The 19,685-nt window shown below is 39.1% G+C and overlaps 2 protein-coding genes across 2 annotated transcripts in view; both read left to right on the plus strand.

Annotated features, from left to right (window-relative positions):
- The first annotated feature begins 5,193 nt into the window (after positions 1–5,193).
- On the plus strand, positions 5,194–14,131 carry G2E3 (G2/M-phase specific E3 ubiquitin protein ligase). The gene is made up of 15 exons (XM_053474844.1): positions 5,194–5,350; positions 7,066–7,123; positions 7,645–7,742; positions 8,270–8,371; positions 9,126–9,250; positions 9,593–9,758; positions 9,978–10,084; positions 10,677–10,793; positions 10,945–11,069; positions 11,235–11,346; positions 11,521–11,834; positions 12,139–12,320; positions 12,879–13,051; positions 13,348–13,556; positions 13,758–14,131. The coding sequence occupies exons 2-15, from the start codon at positions 7,090–7,092 to the stop codon at positions 13,982–13,984; spliced, it is 2,091 nt and encodes a 696-aa protein (XP_053330819.1). The 5' UTR covers positions 5,194–5,350; positions 7,066–7,089; the 3' UTR covers positions 13,985–14,131.
- A 3,205-nt stretch (positions 14,132–17,336) lies between these two features.
- The window catches only part of SCFD1 (sec1 family domain containing 1), a 33,977-nt gene continuing 31,628 nt past the window's right edge, over positions 17,337–19,685 (plus strand). The window contains exons 1-3 of the mRNA XM_053474902.1: positions 17,337–17,419; positions 18,103–18,173; positions 18,772–18,860. Coding sequence (XP_053330877.1) covers positions 17,389–17,419; positions 18,103–18,173; positions 18,772–18,860 — 191 coding nt within the window. The 5' untranslated portion in view covers positions 17,337–17,388. The remainder of the gene's footprint in view (positions 17,420–18,102; positions 18,174–18,771; positions 18,861–19,685) is intronic.

Raw genomic sequence — 19,685 nt, forward strand, 5'->3', positions numbered from 1 at the left:
TACCCAAGTCTCACATTTAGCATAGTTTATCCATTCCTCGTCATAATCAGGCACCATATATCACAGCCACATCAAACGATCCAATTAATAAAACCGTGTCAAACCAGGTGAACATCGGTCAGGATCTTCAACCAGTAGTTGATCTTAAAAGGTATGGTCTCCGCCGTTCTTAAGGCATTATGGTGAAACTCCTGCTCACATGACCTTTTATAATTACCAACAATGGACATACTCCGGCCCTTAAATATTAAAACACTGATTATATAGATATGCAATTACCTAACTCCATATATAATAAACTAAAATAGATACTGTATATACTCCACGTTTACAGTACACCATTAGGGGTAGTATTTCTATGTCTTGAATTATGTCACTAGGAACTAACATTTGTTAGGTTAGGTAACCTCTTAAAAGTAAAACTAGGTCTATCAGGTATTTACGTTTGTAATCTAGGTTTTTACTTAAGTGCAGACCAATGTTTCTTAAATTTACTCTCTGTTTTGCTAACGAGAAAACCTATCTTTCTTGCCTCTCATAGTATTATTTCTAAGATGAGACAACATCAACGTTTTTGTTCTTACTATTATATTTGCGGGGTAACCACGCTGTTGAAAATGAGTAGTTAGTTCCCTTAGTTGTAATTTGCAGACACCAGGATCTTTGGATAAATTCACAAGTCTCTTAAAATGACCCAGCCAGAGGGAGCGGGGGTCAAGACAAAGGAATGTACTTTCCCAAGGTACACAACATTCGGCCAAAAAAGAAAAAAAATTATGAATTAGTAAACTTGCTTTAAGATCTGGCAAAGTCCAAATGATGTGGAATACCTTTTTGATTCTCGCGAAGACCTCTCTTCAGATGGTGGTTTGCAGAGGGCTTGGGGTGTTTCAGGAAAGCTACAAGAGGGGACAGATAGGATTATCTGTACAACAGTTACAATTATTTAATAAGATCTTAAATGTGCTGAACGATGCATTATTTAAAAGTATTCTTTAGTCTCTGTTACAGCTCATTGATAAGATTCTTCAGTGCACAGGTTTCGCTCGTCCAGTCTCATTCTTTTCAAGCCTCGCCAGTTTCTTCAACTAGGGTGGGCTGACACTTAGTGGCAAATCTGTGTACGACATGAATTGTCTCACCTTTTCCTGATATCTGCCTAGAAATGGAATTATAAAGGGGAACTCACACCGTACTTTATTTATAAGGAATATCCACGTAATGTTTATACCAAAAAAAGGAATTAGCATCTGCCATTTTCCTTCCATACAACCTGTTTATTATTATACAGACAGGAAGGATATCTCGCCATTTTCCATGAATTTTAAGTTCATCGGTTTATTGACTGGGGGTGGGGGGCGTTCCTATCCTCATTAGCCCTTTTGACAAACAGCGAAGACATTCATGATCTTTTAAAAGCACTTGAAAATGTCTCAGTTCTTTATACAGACTCTTTCGCTTTTATTCGATTTGTTCCTTATAAGGCTGCTTTTACGTATTTGTGTGCCTGATAAATACGATTAAATCCAGTCGTATAATGCGCCATGCAGCCTCACCCACCAAGAATAGATATTAAAGTACTTTGTAAGTGTAATGCCGCCTTGTCTCCTTGAAGAAAGGATTATACACAAGGGCTTCCTTTGTTAATCTTCTATTCGTGATAACAAAATAATTTACTGTTTTGTTTCATTTGCTTTTTTTCACCTAGCAGGAGAGAAGAGCAATATTACAGAGCAGCCATCTGTTCTGGTGCATGGGGGGGGGGTATTGCTCAAGCAGACAAGCCCCCCTCTCATAGCACCAATTACCACTTACACATTTTAGCCCCTGGCCCACGACATGAGCTGATTAACACATAATTCATTCCAGGTTTGTGGAATAATTGTTCGCAGGACAAGGCTGGACTATAAATGCAGTGAAAGGAATTAATGAATGTATCATACCAGCTTTTAGCGAGCCGAACACATCACGTCAGCAAAAAATAACTTTCAGCTGATATTTACATTCCCTGATTTACTAAAGTCAGCCACAGTACAATAGTCATGGCAGGTGGGGCTTCAGTCTAACTCTTTCTTTGCCCAATACAATATAATCCCCCTGGCTAGTGAGCATGGGTTAGAAAACATTGTAGTGACTGAGCAAAGTACAAGCAAAATGAACAATGCAGGCAGCTGAAGGCAGCCTCACCAACAGCAAAGAATGCATTTCAAAGTACTTACCCCCTCTGATCTCCGTGATCCCCCGCCATTTTGGAAACCGCCAATCACTGGCAGGAAATTGCTCCAATTGAAATCAACACAAGTGCTAAGTGAACTTGTGCAAGGGTGGGCTTTTAAGACCACCAGGAATAATTATTTGAGCCGGCATTGGAGCTGGTTGGAGGCAAGTATCCACATGTGCCTAAAACTGGGAGCAAGGAAACAAAGCAAAAAAAAAAAAAGATTGACCAAGCACAGTTGCTGCATGCCTGGATACTTACCACCAGCCAGCTCCAGCACAATCTTTTAAGATCCCTCACACTTATGAGAAAAATCTCTTCCATTGATTTTAAAGGAAGCAATTTCATGCCACTTGCATCTATTAAACGTGTGAAACTCCTTTAGAGGGTCAGTGGTATGAGATTGGCTTGGCAAGGTGGAGTAAAGCCATGATAAAAGTGGTAAGCGTTTCCATTCCTTCACCTCCAGTTTACTTTTATTTGCTTTTCACTCATCTTTAAATGACTCTTGAAGTGGAAGAATCAAATCCCAGGGATGTGGGGAGGACGAGTGCTCCATGATGGAAACTAGTAGGGCAAAGATGGGCAGGTTGAATGGTTAGGATGTAGGGAAGTAATACAAAGCAGGATACCAGTGATGCAACAAAAAAGTGGTATAGAGACATGGGAATAAAAGATTAGAGGACAATGGGACTTGATTTGATGACCCATCTAAACTTTAACTGGTTTTAACGGAGGTAAAAAATGCATGATCGCTACAATGAAAGCTAGTGGAAACATCTGCGCAAGAGATTCAGTGGGTTCCGTGGACAAATAACACATGTTAAAACGATACATCTTAGTCGGATTTTCTAGATGATCAAAAATGTAGATGTAGTGATTTCTAGACGGGTCTTCACTCAATGAACGCAACATTACATTTTAGAACGAACACGTAGCATACACTCAGTATGGAGTCTAAATGCACATATAGGTTAACTCTTTTGTTGCCAGAAATATAATACAGAATAGTTTTATGTATGTAGTAAATATTTATATAATGTTAGTTTAGAACTGCTAATAAAAACAATGATAAAAATAAAAAGGATTAATACAGCCATAGAGTCTTAATGTACTTTGACGTAGCAGAAGGCTTGGCAACAAATGGCTGTATAGTGTGACGGACTCTCCAATATTTTTTTTAGATTTATGCCTATTTTTTTTAATAGTATTTGCTGAATTTATTGGCTATTATTATTCTAGCAGCAACCTGGGAATCCAAATGCGTCTGATTTTTAGGCTGTACGCTCCCCTTTCTGTATATTTTTGTGCTGTGCATATTTGCAGGTTACTGTTATTATTTATTGTTTTATAGAGCACCATCATATTCCATAGTGCTGTACAAGGGGGTTCTGACTAAACCTTAGGGTTGAGCAGCCCCTCCTGCCACAACGGTGCTTCATTTGTGGTGTGCAGAAAAGGCTTTAAATTGCATGTAAATGTAATATTTATATTATATTATATATATATATATATATATATATTGTGATCCTGCACCCACACAGGGTACCAAACAGCACGGTCCTCTAGGGTATTAACTAAACAAAATGTGATCCCACCGACCTTTTTGATGGTCTCTCTTGTGCAAAGCAAGCCCTGCTGCTTCCAAACAAACTCTCTCTTCTTCTGTCCAACAGGTCAGGTTATATTGCAGCCAGTGCAGCTAATGACCTGCAGCTGACCAGTGCATTGGAGTCAGCCTAAACTCCTGGCCTGGATCCTGGGTCAGTCCAGGTGCATGTAAACTGCGGGGTGGAGCACCAGCCTGCCCTATATGTCATAGAAAACCCTGCAAAATCGAGGGGGAATGTATACCCCTTCCACAACAACACCCCGCACCTTGTTACAATATATATATATATATATATTTTATTTTTTTTTTATTTATTAATGTTTTTTTTTTTCTTTCTTGCCTGAGTAGTCGTTTGCTGCAAGGCCACTTGGAAGTGAAAAAGACTGGATATTCCTTGAAACTTCACCATACTAGGACTCTAATCAATCCTTAACTGATGTGAGATCTTGACGCGGGATATACGAACCCCTATTTGTTACTGACTGTAGACAGACTCACTCATTTTTATATTTATTAATATAAGATCTATCTCTAAAAAGGAGTGTTGGATCTGATATCTGAGTGCCTTGGAAGGCTCTAATTTGGATGTAATTTGCACTTTAATGTGCTTAGTTGTACTGGACCTATATTCAATATAAACAGGTTGAGCTATGTGAATATATTGTTTCCTTTTTTCTGCATATACATATATTCCTGGAAGCAATTATCTATCTCCCAGGAGAATATAGAGTTTTCAGCGGAGATTGAGTGATGTTGACTCCACAATACAATGTATTAGTTTGTATATAATAATAATAATAATAATAACAATAGTTGTTGTTGTTATTATTATTTGTTTTTGGGCTGAAATAACACTGTGGAACCCAGTAGACATTTTAACAAGTGAGACATCAGGGGAAGGAAAAAAGGGAGGCTTGGAGGCTAGGTCTCTCTTTCATCATTTGTTTATGAAAACCAAATTGTTGTATTATTGATTGTAGTATTAGTTATGCCCTGTTTGTCCATTGTACAGCGTGTCACGATACCATGACGATATATTATATTATTATTATTATTATTATATTCATTTTATCACATTTTTATTTTTTAGCGTATCAACTAAAACTAATTCTGAGTGCCTGACAGTATTGGGCCCTAAAAGCATAACCAACCATTCAAACAACGTACCATTAGGATATGGAACGCTTTACTACACGGACCGCTTTACCACACGGAACAACTTACTATACGGAACAGCCGGAAGTTAGAATCCTAGGGAGAAACAAAAAGACGAACGAAATTCCCAAAGGGAGGCTTGAATCGCAATGATGACGTGTAACGAAGCACGTCCAATCATCACTCCTAGTTTTCACGGTTTCCGGAATGGAGTCGGATGTTAGGGTTTGAATTTTTGGGTCAGTTTGAATAGAGAATTCGACGGAGAAAGGGGCCTTTGGAAGTACGGAAACGGGAGCGATCCATAAAAGTGGGCAGTGAACTTTAAGGGATATTTCTACCCCGTCTATAGAACCGGAAGTCAGGTACATCGTAAAAAAAAAAAAATCAGAAAATACTTTTTATTTCATTAAAAACAAGCCTCGTCCTGCTACAATGTGGAAGTCGGTTATGCTTACTTTGTTTAAGAGTATTTAGACCTTGGTTTGCAGCTCTGTATGTGATTCCCCTAAATACTGTCTTATCACAATATTTACAATTTTTGGGTGAAAAAAAAAACCCAAACCTTGTCTTTTCCTTGAGTGGCATCTGTGCATCCATATGTAATTCCCCCTAAATGCTGGATTACTGATCTAGTACAAGGAATATCTAAATTTATATATAACTGGTAACTATGTATGTATAACTATTTATTTTCTCCTAAATGATCATGCATGTGTGCATTGTGTCTTGGTATGTTTTGGTTGGAACATCTGTGTATGTGGTGCGTCCGTCTGCGGGGATAGTCTTTATATGACAAGGAGAATAGTCTCATATTCTCTTTATATATATATATATATATATATATATATATATTAGCTTCTTATTAATAATTATTTATTAATTATTTATTGTTTTATATAGCGCCATCATATTCTGCAGCGCTGTACTATTGAGAAATGTATATTCTGTATAAATGAGATATTAGCTGTTACGCTGCAGATGTGCTAATGGTACCATAGACATTGATGGCTTTAACAAAACTTTACCCTTTAACGGCTGACATTCAGAGACCCCAAGTTCATGTTTAATTTGTAGGGTGCTGTGAACTGTCAATAAGGTGCAACTGGAAGCTGCATGACAACTGTACATTTTTAATTTCAAGTTTTTTAACAGTTTCATTAAATTTAAATAGTTTTTCTTCGCTACAAATGCACGGATGTGATGCCAAAACTGGCAGCAGAAATGATAAAGTTTTTTATTTTTTAATTTTTAAATAATTATACAAACATATATTGTTGTCATTCTTTAAAGCCAGTGGTCTAAATTATTTTTTTTTTTTACATCTGTAAAGATGACAGCTTTACACTACATAAAACGCTTTAATTGCTAATTTTAAAATAGAAATTAAATCTCTTTACAGCAGAGGCCAGAAACGCTATTAACGTACAGTTCCGGATATGTTCAGTATGGTTCTGCTGTCATAAACTGCTTTACTCCTGTCTCCAATATACTATTTATCATTATTATTTTATTGTTGTTATTATTCATATGGTGCCTACATTTTATGCAGAACTTCTTACAATACATTCAAAACTAGACCTGACAGACTGATACAATTCAGATAGATAGATACTAATTCAAGTTTAAATAGTTATTTCTAGTAGGGTTTTGGGCATTCCGGAGTGCCACAAATGAGTTTTCTAACGTGCCATTTATTTATAGAGCTGTTATAGTCCTGGAAAGCCACCTTTGATGTTTTTCAACATGGAAGAGAAACCATGCAAGTGTTTCAATGCTGCTGTTACATGAATGTATTTGTTTTAATGAGCTCAGACTGTTACATTTATGTTGTTATTCCTGCCATGCTTAGCCAGAGTATGTTCCATGAGTATGTGTGATGGTTTTGGTGGTCTGGGTTTCAAGGCATGGTCTTAAGAAAAGATTGTTCCTTTCCTAATGCCTGTGCAGGCATTGGTTACGCAGAAACAAAGCAATACAGGGGGGGGGGTTCACACTCTTGGTTTGTGATGCATAGCATTTAATTGATGGCCCCTCAAATAATGTAGGTTTTAACCCTTTTTTTATTACTTTTTTTCAGGTTTGCATGATTTGAGCTTTCAGAATGAATCACACCGGCCAGTTGTCTGAGAGCTTGCGTGAGTGTCTTAGCTGCCCTTTAATGGCGAGATTCTTCTCCAGTTAATTTATATTCCTGTACATATATTACTACCTGTGTTTTCAAAAAGCTAAAATAAATGGAAAGAGAATTTGATGGAAGATGAGAACCATTCGACCAACAGAGTCTACCCGTTTTTTTTTCTGCTGTAAAGCCTTGTCTTAAATTTGGAATAGCTTTATGAACATCCCATGCTTGTTTAAATTCACTTTCTGTATTAACCTCTATGGCTTCTACTGGGAGGCTGTTTCTGTTATCTACCATTTTTGTGACCTGGAAATAAATCCTTGAGGGCAATAACCAGAAATTTAGCCACCAGCTGGAGTTCCATGAGATGTTGTCCATCAACTTAATAGAATCTCCTATCTGCACCCAACTGGCTACGATCCGTAAACTTTGGTTGGACCACAAATATTGCATCCTTGCTTATAATTGTCATCACACCGTGTAGTTGTTAATCTTTGTATTGCATCACGCTTTGTGGTGTATGCTTTCTCTTAGCCTGCATGCTCTGCGGCCGGAAGGATGACTGTCCCGAAAAGTATGGTGACAAAAAGACTTACCCTGAACACGGCCTGACTTTGCATTACAACTGTCTAGTAAGTAACTTTAATGGGGACAAAATCATATTCTTCTCCTTGCGCATAAAACCCGAGGCTGTTTACGGTAATGTAGGGTGACACCACATTGAGCTGATTCTCTATGCTAATGCTAATTAAGTACGTGCCTGCTTTAGTCAGATTGTCTGGCTGGGCGATTAAGACGGAGACATTCTAATATTTAGAACTGGCAGTATAAGGAGTCAGAACATTTCAAAAAAGAAAATTGCACAATAGTTTTAAAAACATTCTTCAAATGTGATACTAGTAAAAACAAAACTATATTGGTAGGTTGCCTTTAACCTGCAGCTCCATTGTGTCATCGTTAACAGATGCTCATTATAGTGTTGCATATGCATAAATACCAACCTATTTTGACTGATTCATTTATGTAGATGTTTTAAACAATAAAACATATCACGAAGGGCACATTTTCACTGTGTTATGTTACATTTTTATGAAGTTTTATATAGTTTTGCTGTTAGTGGAGTGGTTTGTTTGTAACAAGACCCTTTTTTCCTCCCCAGCTGCTATCCAGTGGTGTATGGCAAAGAGGAGAAGAGAATGAGGGGATAAATGGCTTTCTGGTCGACGACATTAAGAAAGAAGTACAGAGATCCAGGAAGTTGGTAAGGATTATCAGTCTTTAAGATTTATACTAAGGAATTCTCACACCTTTAAAATGTGAGTGCTTATAATGTGCCCCAGTCCGCTAAATCATGCTTTCTCTTACAACATAGGCAGTCGACGTTACAGTTTGGCAGGATAAGTTTCATTTAACCAGTCTTGCTTCAATGCAAGCTTTCACATGTGATGTGACAAATCATCTCCCTATTAATACACATACATACATACATACATAAATACATACATAAAATTGCCGCATTCCGGCAACTTTGGATTCATGTCTGATGATTCGTCAGCAAACATGTCATCAGAATACTACTATCACCACTGGGACGAAATTCTTAATCGAATTAAAACTCAGGCAGTGTCAGAGAGATACTTTTTCCGAAGTAATTTAGACTGTTATAATAAAATCTGGTCTAGCTGGGATATATATGCGACTGGGGTCTCTTAATTGAGTTTAACCCTAGCTTACTCCGCCAGCGACACAAATTCCTTTCTGTTAAGACCCAAAGTTTAATTTCATTAAGATTAGTTACCATAGAGGATCGATTTATTGATTTTTAATAATCTGTCAGTTAATAAAAATTATTATTGTTTGTTGTCTATGTTAAGCTTGTTTTATTTATTGACTTGTAATTTATGGATATTTGTGTGTTATAATTTTTCATTTAAAAATTCTAATAAAGAATAAAAAAAAAAAAGAATACTACTATCACCAAAGTAGTAAGTTGTATATGTGTTCCCCCCCATTAGAGATGCGCCATATGTAAGTACCGGGGAGCTTCCATTGGCTGCGTGATTCCACGATGTAAACGCAGCTATCACTACCCTTGCGGGATGGAGAAAGAGTGCATCTTCCAGTTCACTGATAGCTTCAGGTAAAAAGTCCTAATTCATAAGGGAACAGAGTGGTGTCGAGAGTTTTTGTTTTATTAAATAATATTAAAATAAGGGATGGCAAACACAGCCTAAACACAAGCCGTATTCGGTGTTATTCTCAGTTAATTCTATCATTCTGGAGATATTGCCATTAACAGTAGGGGGTTAATCTACGTCATGGATTCTGTGGCAGAACAAGAAACAGTTTTTTTTTTTTTATGCCCTTTTCACCCACACCCTAGCCTATTTATTAGTTGGCATTAAGAGGCTAGGGGGGTTGTTGAATTGATTTGTTTACCTATACTGACAATGTAGTTTTTTTTTGTCCTTACCCTGAACAGGTCATACTGTTGGGACCATCGGCCTGTTCAAAAAATCCTTCCTTCTAAAATGGTCGGGTCCTCCACTTGCACCATATGCCTGGAAAATGTTGACCACGTTCCTTCATTTTATGTCTTGCGTGGACCATGCTGCAAAACCTCATGGTTTCACAGAGATTGCCTGCAGGTATGATTCCGGACGGGAGGTTGACGCATCTGTACGGTGCTTGCAAAGATTTTTAAAGCGGTCTCTTCGCTATAGCCATTCCATTTGATTGCTTTGGGCTCCTTTTATACATACCTCCCTCTGCCCATGTTTCCCTAATATTTATTGGAAGAATATTTCTCGTTTTGATGTGTCTGTAGACATTAACTTTATCCTGGCTTCCTTCTTCTCTTTCTGTAGTACCAGGCGCTGAGCGCTGGATTGTATTTCTTTCGCTGCACTGTGTGTAACAATAGAGAGAAGTTTCAGAGTGAAATGCTGCGGATGGGTATCCATATTCCTGAAAGGTATTCTTATCGCACTTGGCAAGATTGGCATCATCGCTGTTTAACCATTTTAGGCTTTCTTGTTCGCACTGGGTGTTTCCCGTCTACCTGGCACAGGGATGGTGCAAAAATGTATTTTAAAATATATTGCCTTCAAATTCCCGTTACTGTTAATGTACAATATACAGAATGTTATCACTTTACCTATACGGATCACTTTCACTGTTAAAAATCAACATAATTACAATAAGTCATGGTCCATTCTCTTCCACAGTCCTATCCTATTTATACCAGAACACAATATGACAGGCTGTGAGGTGACAATACATGGCTCACTAGGAAATAAGTTGGTTGGTGTGTGTGTGTGTGTGTGTGTGTGTGTGTGTGTATATATATATATATATATTACATAGTGTGTGTGTGTAAACTGGATGATGGCTTCATTGGCTTCATAGTAGAACAAAATGAAGCTAATTAAGCAGAAACGTTTCTTATACGGTATTTTGGAATTCTGGAATCCGCATTTAGCTGCTACCATGTTTCCAGAGCTCAAACTCCGCTCGGGAAACTTTGTGAATGCTCTGTTGTATCAGTAGTCGTTGTGTCTCTGCAGAGATGCATCGTGGGAGTTGGAGGAAAATGCGTTCCAGGAGCTCCTGGAGCGATATCAGCGTTGTGACGTGAAAAGGTGTATTTGTCAGAGTGGACGGGATTATAACAAACCAGACAGGTGAGCTCCATTTGTCTCCTGTCTATACGGTATCTAGTGGTAAGAACGGCGGTGGTGAAGTGATGCATTCTGGTGGGTCTTCTGCCTGTTTTCGTGACCATTAGCTGTACAATTGCAATTTCTCGTCTCAGCTGAATTTGTCTCCCTGCAGCAAGTGGGAAATTGTGCGGTGCCAGTCGTGTGGGTCCAGTGGCACGCACAAGGCCTGCTCCTCTCTGCAGCAGCTCAACCAGACCTGGGAATGTTCCGAATGTCAGAACATCGTCTGCACTCCTGGTAAGCATTCACGGCCCTGCCCCAATGTGTCTGTACTTCCATTAAACCCACGGACACTGGTGTGTAAGACAACGAGAATCCACTTCCAAAAGATTGGTGGGTAATGGATGAGACATTTCTGTAACCCAAATGAATGAACTTTTTTTTTTTTTTTTTAACAAACAGGGAAGCGATCACGTCCGTCTCTGACCGCTTCAGACTGTCTTGGTATTGCAATGGAACAGTCTCCAAAATGCCCCAGGCTGTCCACGACCCCCAGGAGCAAACGCATACCAAAGTATGTACCGAAACACATGGATTGTAAAGTGTATAGTAGCTGCTATACTACAAATAATGTGTGATCACGATGAGTTACTACTTAGTCTGTTAAGCACTTCACAAAGTGGTGTCGGGTGTCAATGGAGTACCCAAAGGAGCCGTCTAATTTGATATTTTTTTTCTCATGTCCCAGACAAATCCTTCAGCGGGACAGACCCATCTCTGACATCCTGCAGGAGTTAAGACTCCAGGTTAACAAGAATTCTGTCTGTTCGCTGCTCGTGCAAAGGAAGTCCCTGTGGAACAGTTCTCTCAAGTGCTTTGTCAAGAACAACTTCTCCCCTTCCAGTACCCTGCGTGTAAAATTCACAGAGTACAGCCTGAGAAAAGCGAGCAACCAGGCCAACATCTCCCTATCGGAGTATTTCGGGCTCTTACTTGATGCAATGCAGAACTCTACGCTCTTTGAGGGATCTGACCGAAAAACCATTTCCATGGATCTGGATGGTTAGTCACGCACACATCTCCGATTACTAACTGCAACCGCTTTACATTATCCCCATTAAAGTCATTTAGTAGTTTGGTTACAGTTCAGACTTGAGTTCTATTTAGAAACACTGTCCTTTACAACCTTAAAAGATGTTTTATACAAGATCAGAGTAAAGATGTCCGTTTGCCACTTAACTGTTATGATCAATACATTGTACTAGCCAATTTATAGATAGAGGCACTAATTGTTACAGAGCACACACACTTGTGCCATGGAGTAATGTTGTATTCTATCCCCCTGGCGGATCTCTTTCCTTAACAGCCCTAAATGAAAACTTCTACTACGAGGCTGGTCGAATGGTGGCGGTTGCGCTGGTTCACGGTGGACCAGCCCCTGGGTTTTTCTCCCCGACACTCTTCTACTGCCTCGTTTATGATCCTCTGCACGTGCAGCCGGTGTTAGACGACGTGGCAGACTCCAATGTGTTGCAGGCAATACGAATGGTATGTAAAGGGAATCCAGGATAACATCTTACAAGCCTTATCTGTTTTAAATGAGACCAGTTAATGGATCAGTTCTTTACACCAGCAGCTCTAATGAGTGTGCTAAATGTAAACTTGTTCACTTGTTAATTATACAGAGGCTTTCTGAAAGAACATCTGCGTTTGTTGTACCTGTCCTATAGCACGCTTAAACTTCCTACTACGGCAGTGTGTGTGACGTTTAAAATCCGCCTGTCATTTCAAACTAAGTGACTTTGTGGGGAGCAGCTTTTGGGGGGCCTGCTCTGTGAGGGTACATGGTCTACCGCTTCAGGGCTAAGCAGGATGTGGTACCCCGAGATGCTTCCACGTCACAATAGTAGCACTGAGAAATGTCTCAAACTGACTTATGACAAAGGTGGCATCCTATGACGGTCACCGAGCTCTTCACTGTGACCCAGTCTACTGCCGATGTTTGCGATTATAACACTTAAACTCTATTAGGAGGGGTAATAGACCCACTTCTGTGGAGAACTGATGTGATCCTCTTTGAATAATGAAATCCGTTCTCCCTTACAGATCCAGTCTTGTCATAAGATCCAAACGCTGAAGTCTACAGTCAACCATTACTTAGATTACCTTCAAAATACCGGAAGCCTGTGCCTTGTGCAGACTCTGAGCGACAAGCTCTTGCTGGTCAAGGACATGTTGTCTTATCATGTAATACGTAGAGTGCTGAAACCCCTGCAAAGGTGAGTGGCTGACGTTCTTGGCTGTATTCTTAATTCCTATTGCCCGTGATCTCCACCATGGGGCTTTGTATCGGTGAAATTGATGTTTTGAAATGAATGTTATTGCATGACATGAATAAAATATCCTCCTGTATGCAAAGTTATTTCATACAACACAACCTCCGAACATCAGCTCTGCTTGAATGTTAGGTGATGGTGTTGCATACACTTAAGAAATATGGAGTAGGAGAACACGGTGTTCCTACCACGATGTTCCTGCTATCTGACAAACTGTTTATAACATTCTCTTTATGTAGCTTCAAAGAAGGCCTAAAGACTCTAGGGGTTCTGGAGAAAATACAGGCCCATCCTACCACATTTTGGAGCATTCTGTGTTTAAAGCCAGAGAAGCTGACGGCCAAAGCGATGGCTGAACTATTCACGGTTACGTATCGTGCAAACTCCCAGGCCGGTCAGCAATGTGACGCAGCTAGCTTCTGGGCTGAATACCTGGAAGACACGGAAGGTCAGTAAGACTCCCTTTCTGCATTGTTTATCTCTATTTTCCTGCTTTCTTCCTTTATGACATTTATAGAAAAGCCTCGCGATCTTATTTGTCCCGTGCGAAGTGTATTTTGACATGCATTGTGTAGCAGCCAACGTACATGGGTCAGATGGTCCTACACTATAGCCTCTACAATGATGCTGTTTTATGTTTTGCTTGTAGAAGGATCGACTGCCGTTTCCCTGGAGAACATTCTTCGATTTGCAACCGGTGTAGACTCCATCCCACCAGCTGGTTTCGATCCTCCGCCTTCTATTCAGTTCCATCACAATGTTATTCCCATGGCAAACAGAAACCGTAATAGTTTGAAGCTTCCGATGACTTCCAGCTACAGGGAATTTAGACAATTGTTGGACACGACGATATACGACTCCTCGAAAAGCACGTAGCTTGACCGCCTTCTCTGCGATTCTTATTGGGTTTCTCAAACTCATAGGCAACGTTACAAAAAAAACCCCACAAATGCTGCTGTTTTGCTTTCCAGCTTCTGCCAGACCATTGGAGGTTAATGGAGGACTACTAAAAAAAAAAAAAAAGCCCAATTGCTATGTCATGAAATGTGCAATTTGTTTGCAGTTGTATCCTCTCACTGTAGAAAGGCGGCTGGTGCAAGCACTTGTAAAGGAGACTCAGTCTGTCATGTCACTACTTCATTCTGGTTGTCCGTCTACAAGCATTTATTAACCAGATAACTAATTGGGGTTCTTCCTGCAATATATTATGGCCTTCAGTCATGTTTAGTAGGAATATGACATGTTTTTGACTTTTGTAAATGGTAATTAGTATTGCCATTTATGTATTTCATTTTTTTAAAAAAAGAATAATGTATTTTAGATATTTTTTTAATTCATTCATGGAGCGGGGTGGGTTTTGATTGAGATCAACGCAACCAAATCAACTCCCGTTACAAAAATCAATTTAAAACAGAAAATCTACAAATCTCCAGATTTTTTTTATCTTTCTCATGTACAAGAAAAAAAAAAAAAGAGCGCCATGGCTTAATAATGAAATGCCACCTCCTAGTCATGTTGACCACGTGGAAGGCCTGGTTTGTGTGTGTGTATATATATAAAACAGACAAGCAGTTTCATTAACACGATTCACAATTATTTATATAATAGGTTTTATTCTGGAGCCGGAAATATAAAAACGTATGAATAATTGCAAAGAGATCCCGCTGTAACTGACCTTGTTCTGATTAATAGGATATGGATTTAACACAGTATTTTTAGCTGTCCCCGCACCCCGCAAAAGAAAAATCCATTTTTTTAACTGTATTATGCAGATAAATAATAGATATCATTATGCTACATGTGTTCTTCGAGTTATGATTAATTAACACAAATTGGCAAATCCTTACATTTATTTTTCCTTCCTAATCATGCATATTTGATTCGTTTGGCAACGCCAAAGACAAGGGCTGCAGTGTAGTTTTCCTGGAAACCCTTGTGATTGACTCAAAGCGGGATTAATATAAATTCATAGTTTTGTGACTGACTGGAAATCGCTTTTTTAAAAAATATATGTGTTTTTACTAACAGATGAAATGTTATGAGGCTTTCACAAGCAATACAGGTGTGTATATTGTATATTAGCCACACATAGGAGAACAGTACTGTGCTTCTAAATCAGCCGGCAGCTAATTTCAGAAAGTAGATTCTATCTTGAGTCATACCTCCCGCTGCTCGAAAGTGACCTTTTTGTCATCTATTGCTTATGGGGTAGAATTATTGTAATTAACAATTAATTATGTGGGGGGGGAGATAATCGTAAGTTTGATTTACATGTGCATTTAAAAATGAATTGCATACAGTGCTTAGAGCAGGTCTATAAACTCGTAGCACTAGAAGTGTGTGTGCAATGTATAGGTAAATGAGTACCTTAACCTCTCACAGGATGCAGTATTGTATACCGAGTAACATTAGTATCAGACAGTGTTTGGAACTTAAATAATCATTTGATGGGCAGATCCACCGGTTATTATGTACAGTTATGTGGACACATAACAAAAAAAAATTTATTGTCTTAGTTTTTAATTCAAGCCTTTCTCAAACTTCTTAATTTTTTTTTTTTTCCGCTGCATCATAAGCTTACATTGTAATATTAGAGGTTAAAAAACGTACCATTTAAATAATTTACACTCCGACTCCTGCTTTTCCACATTAATTACTGGAGACGGGTGCTGTAGGTTGAAGATGCCCATCTAACAGATGGGCTTTGTAATATATTTCTATGTTTATTTTGGTTTGTGTAAAAATACAGTATTAATGTTACTGTATCGTTTATTGTGTCATTTCTGTGCTCTGGCACTTTATTCAGTGGGGGGCATAGTCACTTTGAAATGAAAAGCAGTACTTGATTGTGTCATATTGTAATTTGTATTGTTTTGTAAATGTTTGGTTTTTTGTTTTTGTTTTTTTTAAAGTCACTCTTGCTTTCAAATGCTTTTTTGCATTTCTTTCTGAGTCACATTATTGTGAATGCTCATTTCCTAACTATATTAAAAAAAAAAAGGAAAAATATCTAATAACTATTTCCTGAAACCTTTGATACTTGGGGTTTATTTACGAGGGAGGGAGACGGAGGAGCTTGAAGGGTTTAAGGTTTTTTAAAATCTTATTCGTAGACATCATTCCATGTGTTAGTTTATAGATATGGGACATTAAACATTTACAGGCCTGCGATAAAAAGCTAATTATAATTTTAATAATAAAGACAAAGTTGATAACTTATCTTGTAGCTGGCTTTAGAACAGGGAATACATAAATCACATTTGGCAGCTCAAGGAATATTATTAGGTTTATGTGAATATCCTTTAATCTGTAATTTGGAGCATCATAAAGGACTATAATATAAGCGACGAACTCTTATTTCATCAGGCTCTGACGGGGACAGCATAGGCATGTCTTTGACGCATGTTATTTAAAGGGACTCTATGGCCCTCATACAATACCTGAGCCATCCCTTTTTGTAGTGTCTCCCTTGTAAATTAATTGGGGGGGGGGGTCTGCAGCACCCTCCAATATGCATTAGCCCCTGGCAGGAGATCTCTGCCAGATCCAACACTTTATAACATTACTGGATCCTCTGTATGCTTCATTGCTGTGTATGTTGGCCGTGAAAAGACAGTTATGTAGTGCATGATTTGGTCTGCTGTATTAATGGGCTGTTGCTAGTTTTCTACTTAAAGGGACACTCCAGTTTGTCATGGAGCCCCCCCCCCCAGAACAATGCACATCAATACTTTGTAAGGACTTTAGTGTGTAATATTTAGCTCCCCCCTCCATGGGCTCGTTTTCACACTACTGGTTTACGGCGTGAGTCTATTTTGGCAAGCAGAAGATGGGTTCAGCCAAACGCGTCTGAACTTTAGTCCTAAAGCATTATATATATAATTTACTGTTCTTATAATTATAAAGTCAGTAGAGTCTGCAGTGCTCACGTTTTACATGTAAATACGACCTTCGGTAGCAAAAGTGGCCTTCGGTATATATAATAAACATCATTCTTGTTACTTTTATGACTTCTAAACTCCTAGTAAAGAGGCGAGAGGGAGGGACAGAGACTAGGATTATTCATTGTTATGAATGCGGAAGTGATCCTTGGAACGCACGCACTTCCTTCTTCATCCCGAGGTTTGGTACTTCTATGCTGGAGGAGGGGTTCTCCCCAAGACACGCCTCTTAACAACCTAAGTCAGCTGATCGCACTGAGATCTGTCAGCTGGTTTTCTAGCGGTTGCCACGTCACCGCTGTCGGCGTCACGGCGAGAGGTGGAGACTGTACGAGAAACATGGCGGCCTCTATCCGGGAGAAGCAGGCCGGTGAGTACCGGGCAACGGATAAAATGTGACGTAGGTCAGGGAGATGGGAGGGCAGTTAAAGGGTTAAATGTAGGTAGAGGTGGGAGAGCGCATTCGGAGTATCGAGTAGAAGTGTTTAAAAGCAAAGACAGACAGATGGTGGAAACATCTAAATCTGAATCATCTGGGATAGATGCAAAGAAGATTAACAAGAATAACAGCATGTGCAACGTAAAGTAACGCAGGGGGAGAGAATGACAGGTGAAGATAAACATCGGAGAGATAATATTAAATAACAAGATTCTGTGACAGGATAATTAACATAAGGAATGGGACTGGAGATGGAGAGTGACAGACAGACAGGATGGGGGTATCGGGGACTGGAGATGGAGAGTGACAGACAGACAGACAGGGTGGGGGTATTGGGGACTGGAGATGGAGAGTGACAGACAGACAGGATGGGGGTATCGGGGACTGGAGATGGAGAGTGACAGACAGACAGACAGGATGTGGGGGTATTGGGGACTGGAAGAAGGACACACATCAGAATAACTTTTTATCTATAAACCCCCATGGCGTGTATTATGTAATACAGACTGATTATAGCGGTGCTCACAATACCTTGTGTTTAATAGATCTATCCTGGTTGCTGATAAACAAGCAGATTAGTTGTTAAATAACCCGTATTATGGATGTCTTTGCAGTTGCTTTGAGGCGTATGTTGAATTTCAATGTCCCCGTTATAAAGAGCAACGCAGGAGAGCCAGTATGGAAGGTAAAAGCCGCCGGTTATTTCTTGTGCGATAATATAACAAGGCTTTCGAGTAAAACTTCAAAACTTTAGGATGATTTAACCCTACAATGCAGCATTTATTATGATGCTGCTCTCGAGGATGGCGTTTGCTTGTGTTTATTTTAACCTGTTGGTTAAGGTAGCGAGTTGTACCGTGTTTGTGTTAGCCATAGAAAGAAAGCAAATTCGGTAAAGATGGTACCTTTATTGGGTAACTGGCTTATAATAAATTGCAATCTTTTGAGACCATCTAAGTCTCTTCTTCAAAATGCTTAAGGAAGAGACGTAGATAGTCTTCAAAGCTTGCAATCCATTATACGCCAATAAAGCCGTCATCTTTACCAAATGTACTTAATTTACTGGTTTGTCATTTATTTTACTTGCTCTTAATTGTGGGTATCACAAGCAGGAATAAGTGGCTTTTTAAGATGTAATTTTCTTTTTTTTTGTGGCATTTTTTCTTTACAGAAATTTACCCTACAACCACATAAGTGTAGAAGATAATATTTTTTTAAAAAAAAATGTGATTTACAAATGTTTTTTTCCCCAAAATATTCAGCCTATTTTATCTAAATTTCAGGTCCTTATATACGATCGATTTGGCCAGGATATCATCTCTCCCCTACTTTCCGTGAAAGAACTCAGAGACATGGGAGTCACTTTACACTTGTGAGTTCACCACAAAAACCCGTGTGCTTCTCTTTGGCCGCGAAGACATCAAAATGACGTTGAATTGTTTTGCCACCTGACATCAAAGAGGACGGTAGCACCACGTCCTTCGTTCAGCAATGGCAATGGCTTATACAGCGGGGCAGGGGACCCCAGTGCTGTCATTGTATAAATGACACATTCTGGAAATTCTGTATTTAGTTAGATGGGACAGATCCTTCACATGAACGCAATATGCCCCATAGAATAAATCAACCTACAGAACTTTGTTTACAGCTTAAAATTAACATTATATATAAATATATATTTTGTTATTAAAAGTGTGCGCTCAAATTGACATGCCTTTGGTATCCTATAAAAGCACTTCAGTACTTCTTCTACATCCACATCAAACGATATCTAGCCCTTCCATTAATAGTCAACATTAGGATGGTGCCGGATGCTGAAGCTCTCCTTAAGGCTAAAAATGATTAGTGCTTTAGGGGAAATGTCACATGCTATCTCTAGCGGGGCTCCAGGAGAACACATGTCCTCCAGCTGGAACTCTTGCCAAGTTGACACTAAAAATGCAGGTAGAATTAAGGGAATGTATAGCAACTTGGATAGCTGCAAGATCTCTGCGCAGGTATCAGTGGATGATCAGGGCTGGATAATGAGTTTAGGTAAGTTAAATAAATATGGTTTCTAGTACTGGATTCAATTATTTCATCATAAGTGTAAATAAAATCCCTGTTTAACGTAAAGGACCTAACGTTTTAGCAAAACCCGTTAAGCTTGTTCATTGTTATTGTTATTCCTGTATATCTCATCAGCGCTCTTATAATG

This window comes from Spea bombifrons, chromosome 9 (assembly GCF_027358695.1).
Source record: "Spea bombifrons isolate aSpeBom1 chromosome 9, aSpeBom1.2.pri, whole genome shotgun sequence".
Classification (NCBI taxonomy): domain Eukaryota; kingdom Metazoa; phylum Chordata; class Amphibia; order Anura; family Pelobatidae; genus Spea; species Spea bombifrons.

Bases quoted from the DNA above. Each gene is read 5' to 3' on its own strand.
- G2E3 (XM_053474844.1), top strand. From the start codon at position 7,090: ATGAATCACACCGGCCAGTTGTCTGAGAGCTTGC. The intron at 7,743-8,269 runs GTAAGTAACTTT...TTTCCTCCCCAG, and splicing joins CTTTGCATTACAACTGTCTA to CTGCTATCCAGTGGTGTATG. The intron at 9,759-9,977 runs GTATGATTCCGG...CTCTTTCTGTAG, and splicing joins TTCACAGAGATTGCCTGCAG to TACCAGGCGCTGAGCGCTGG.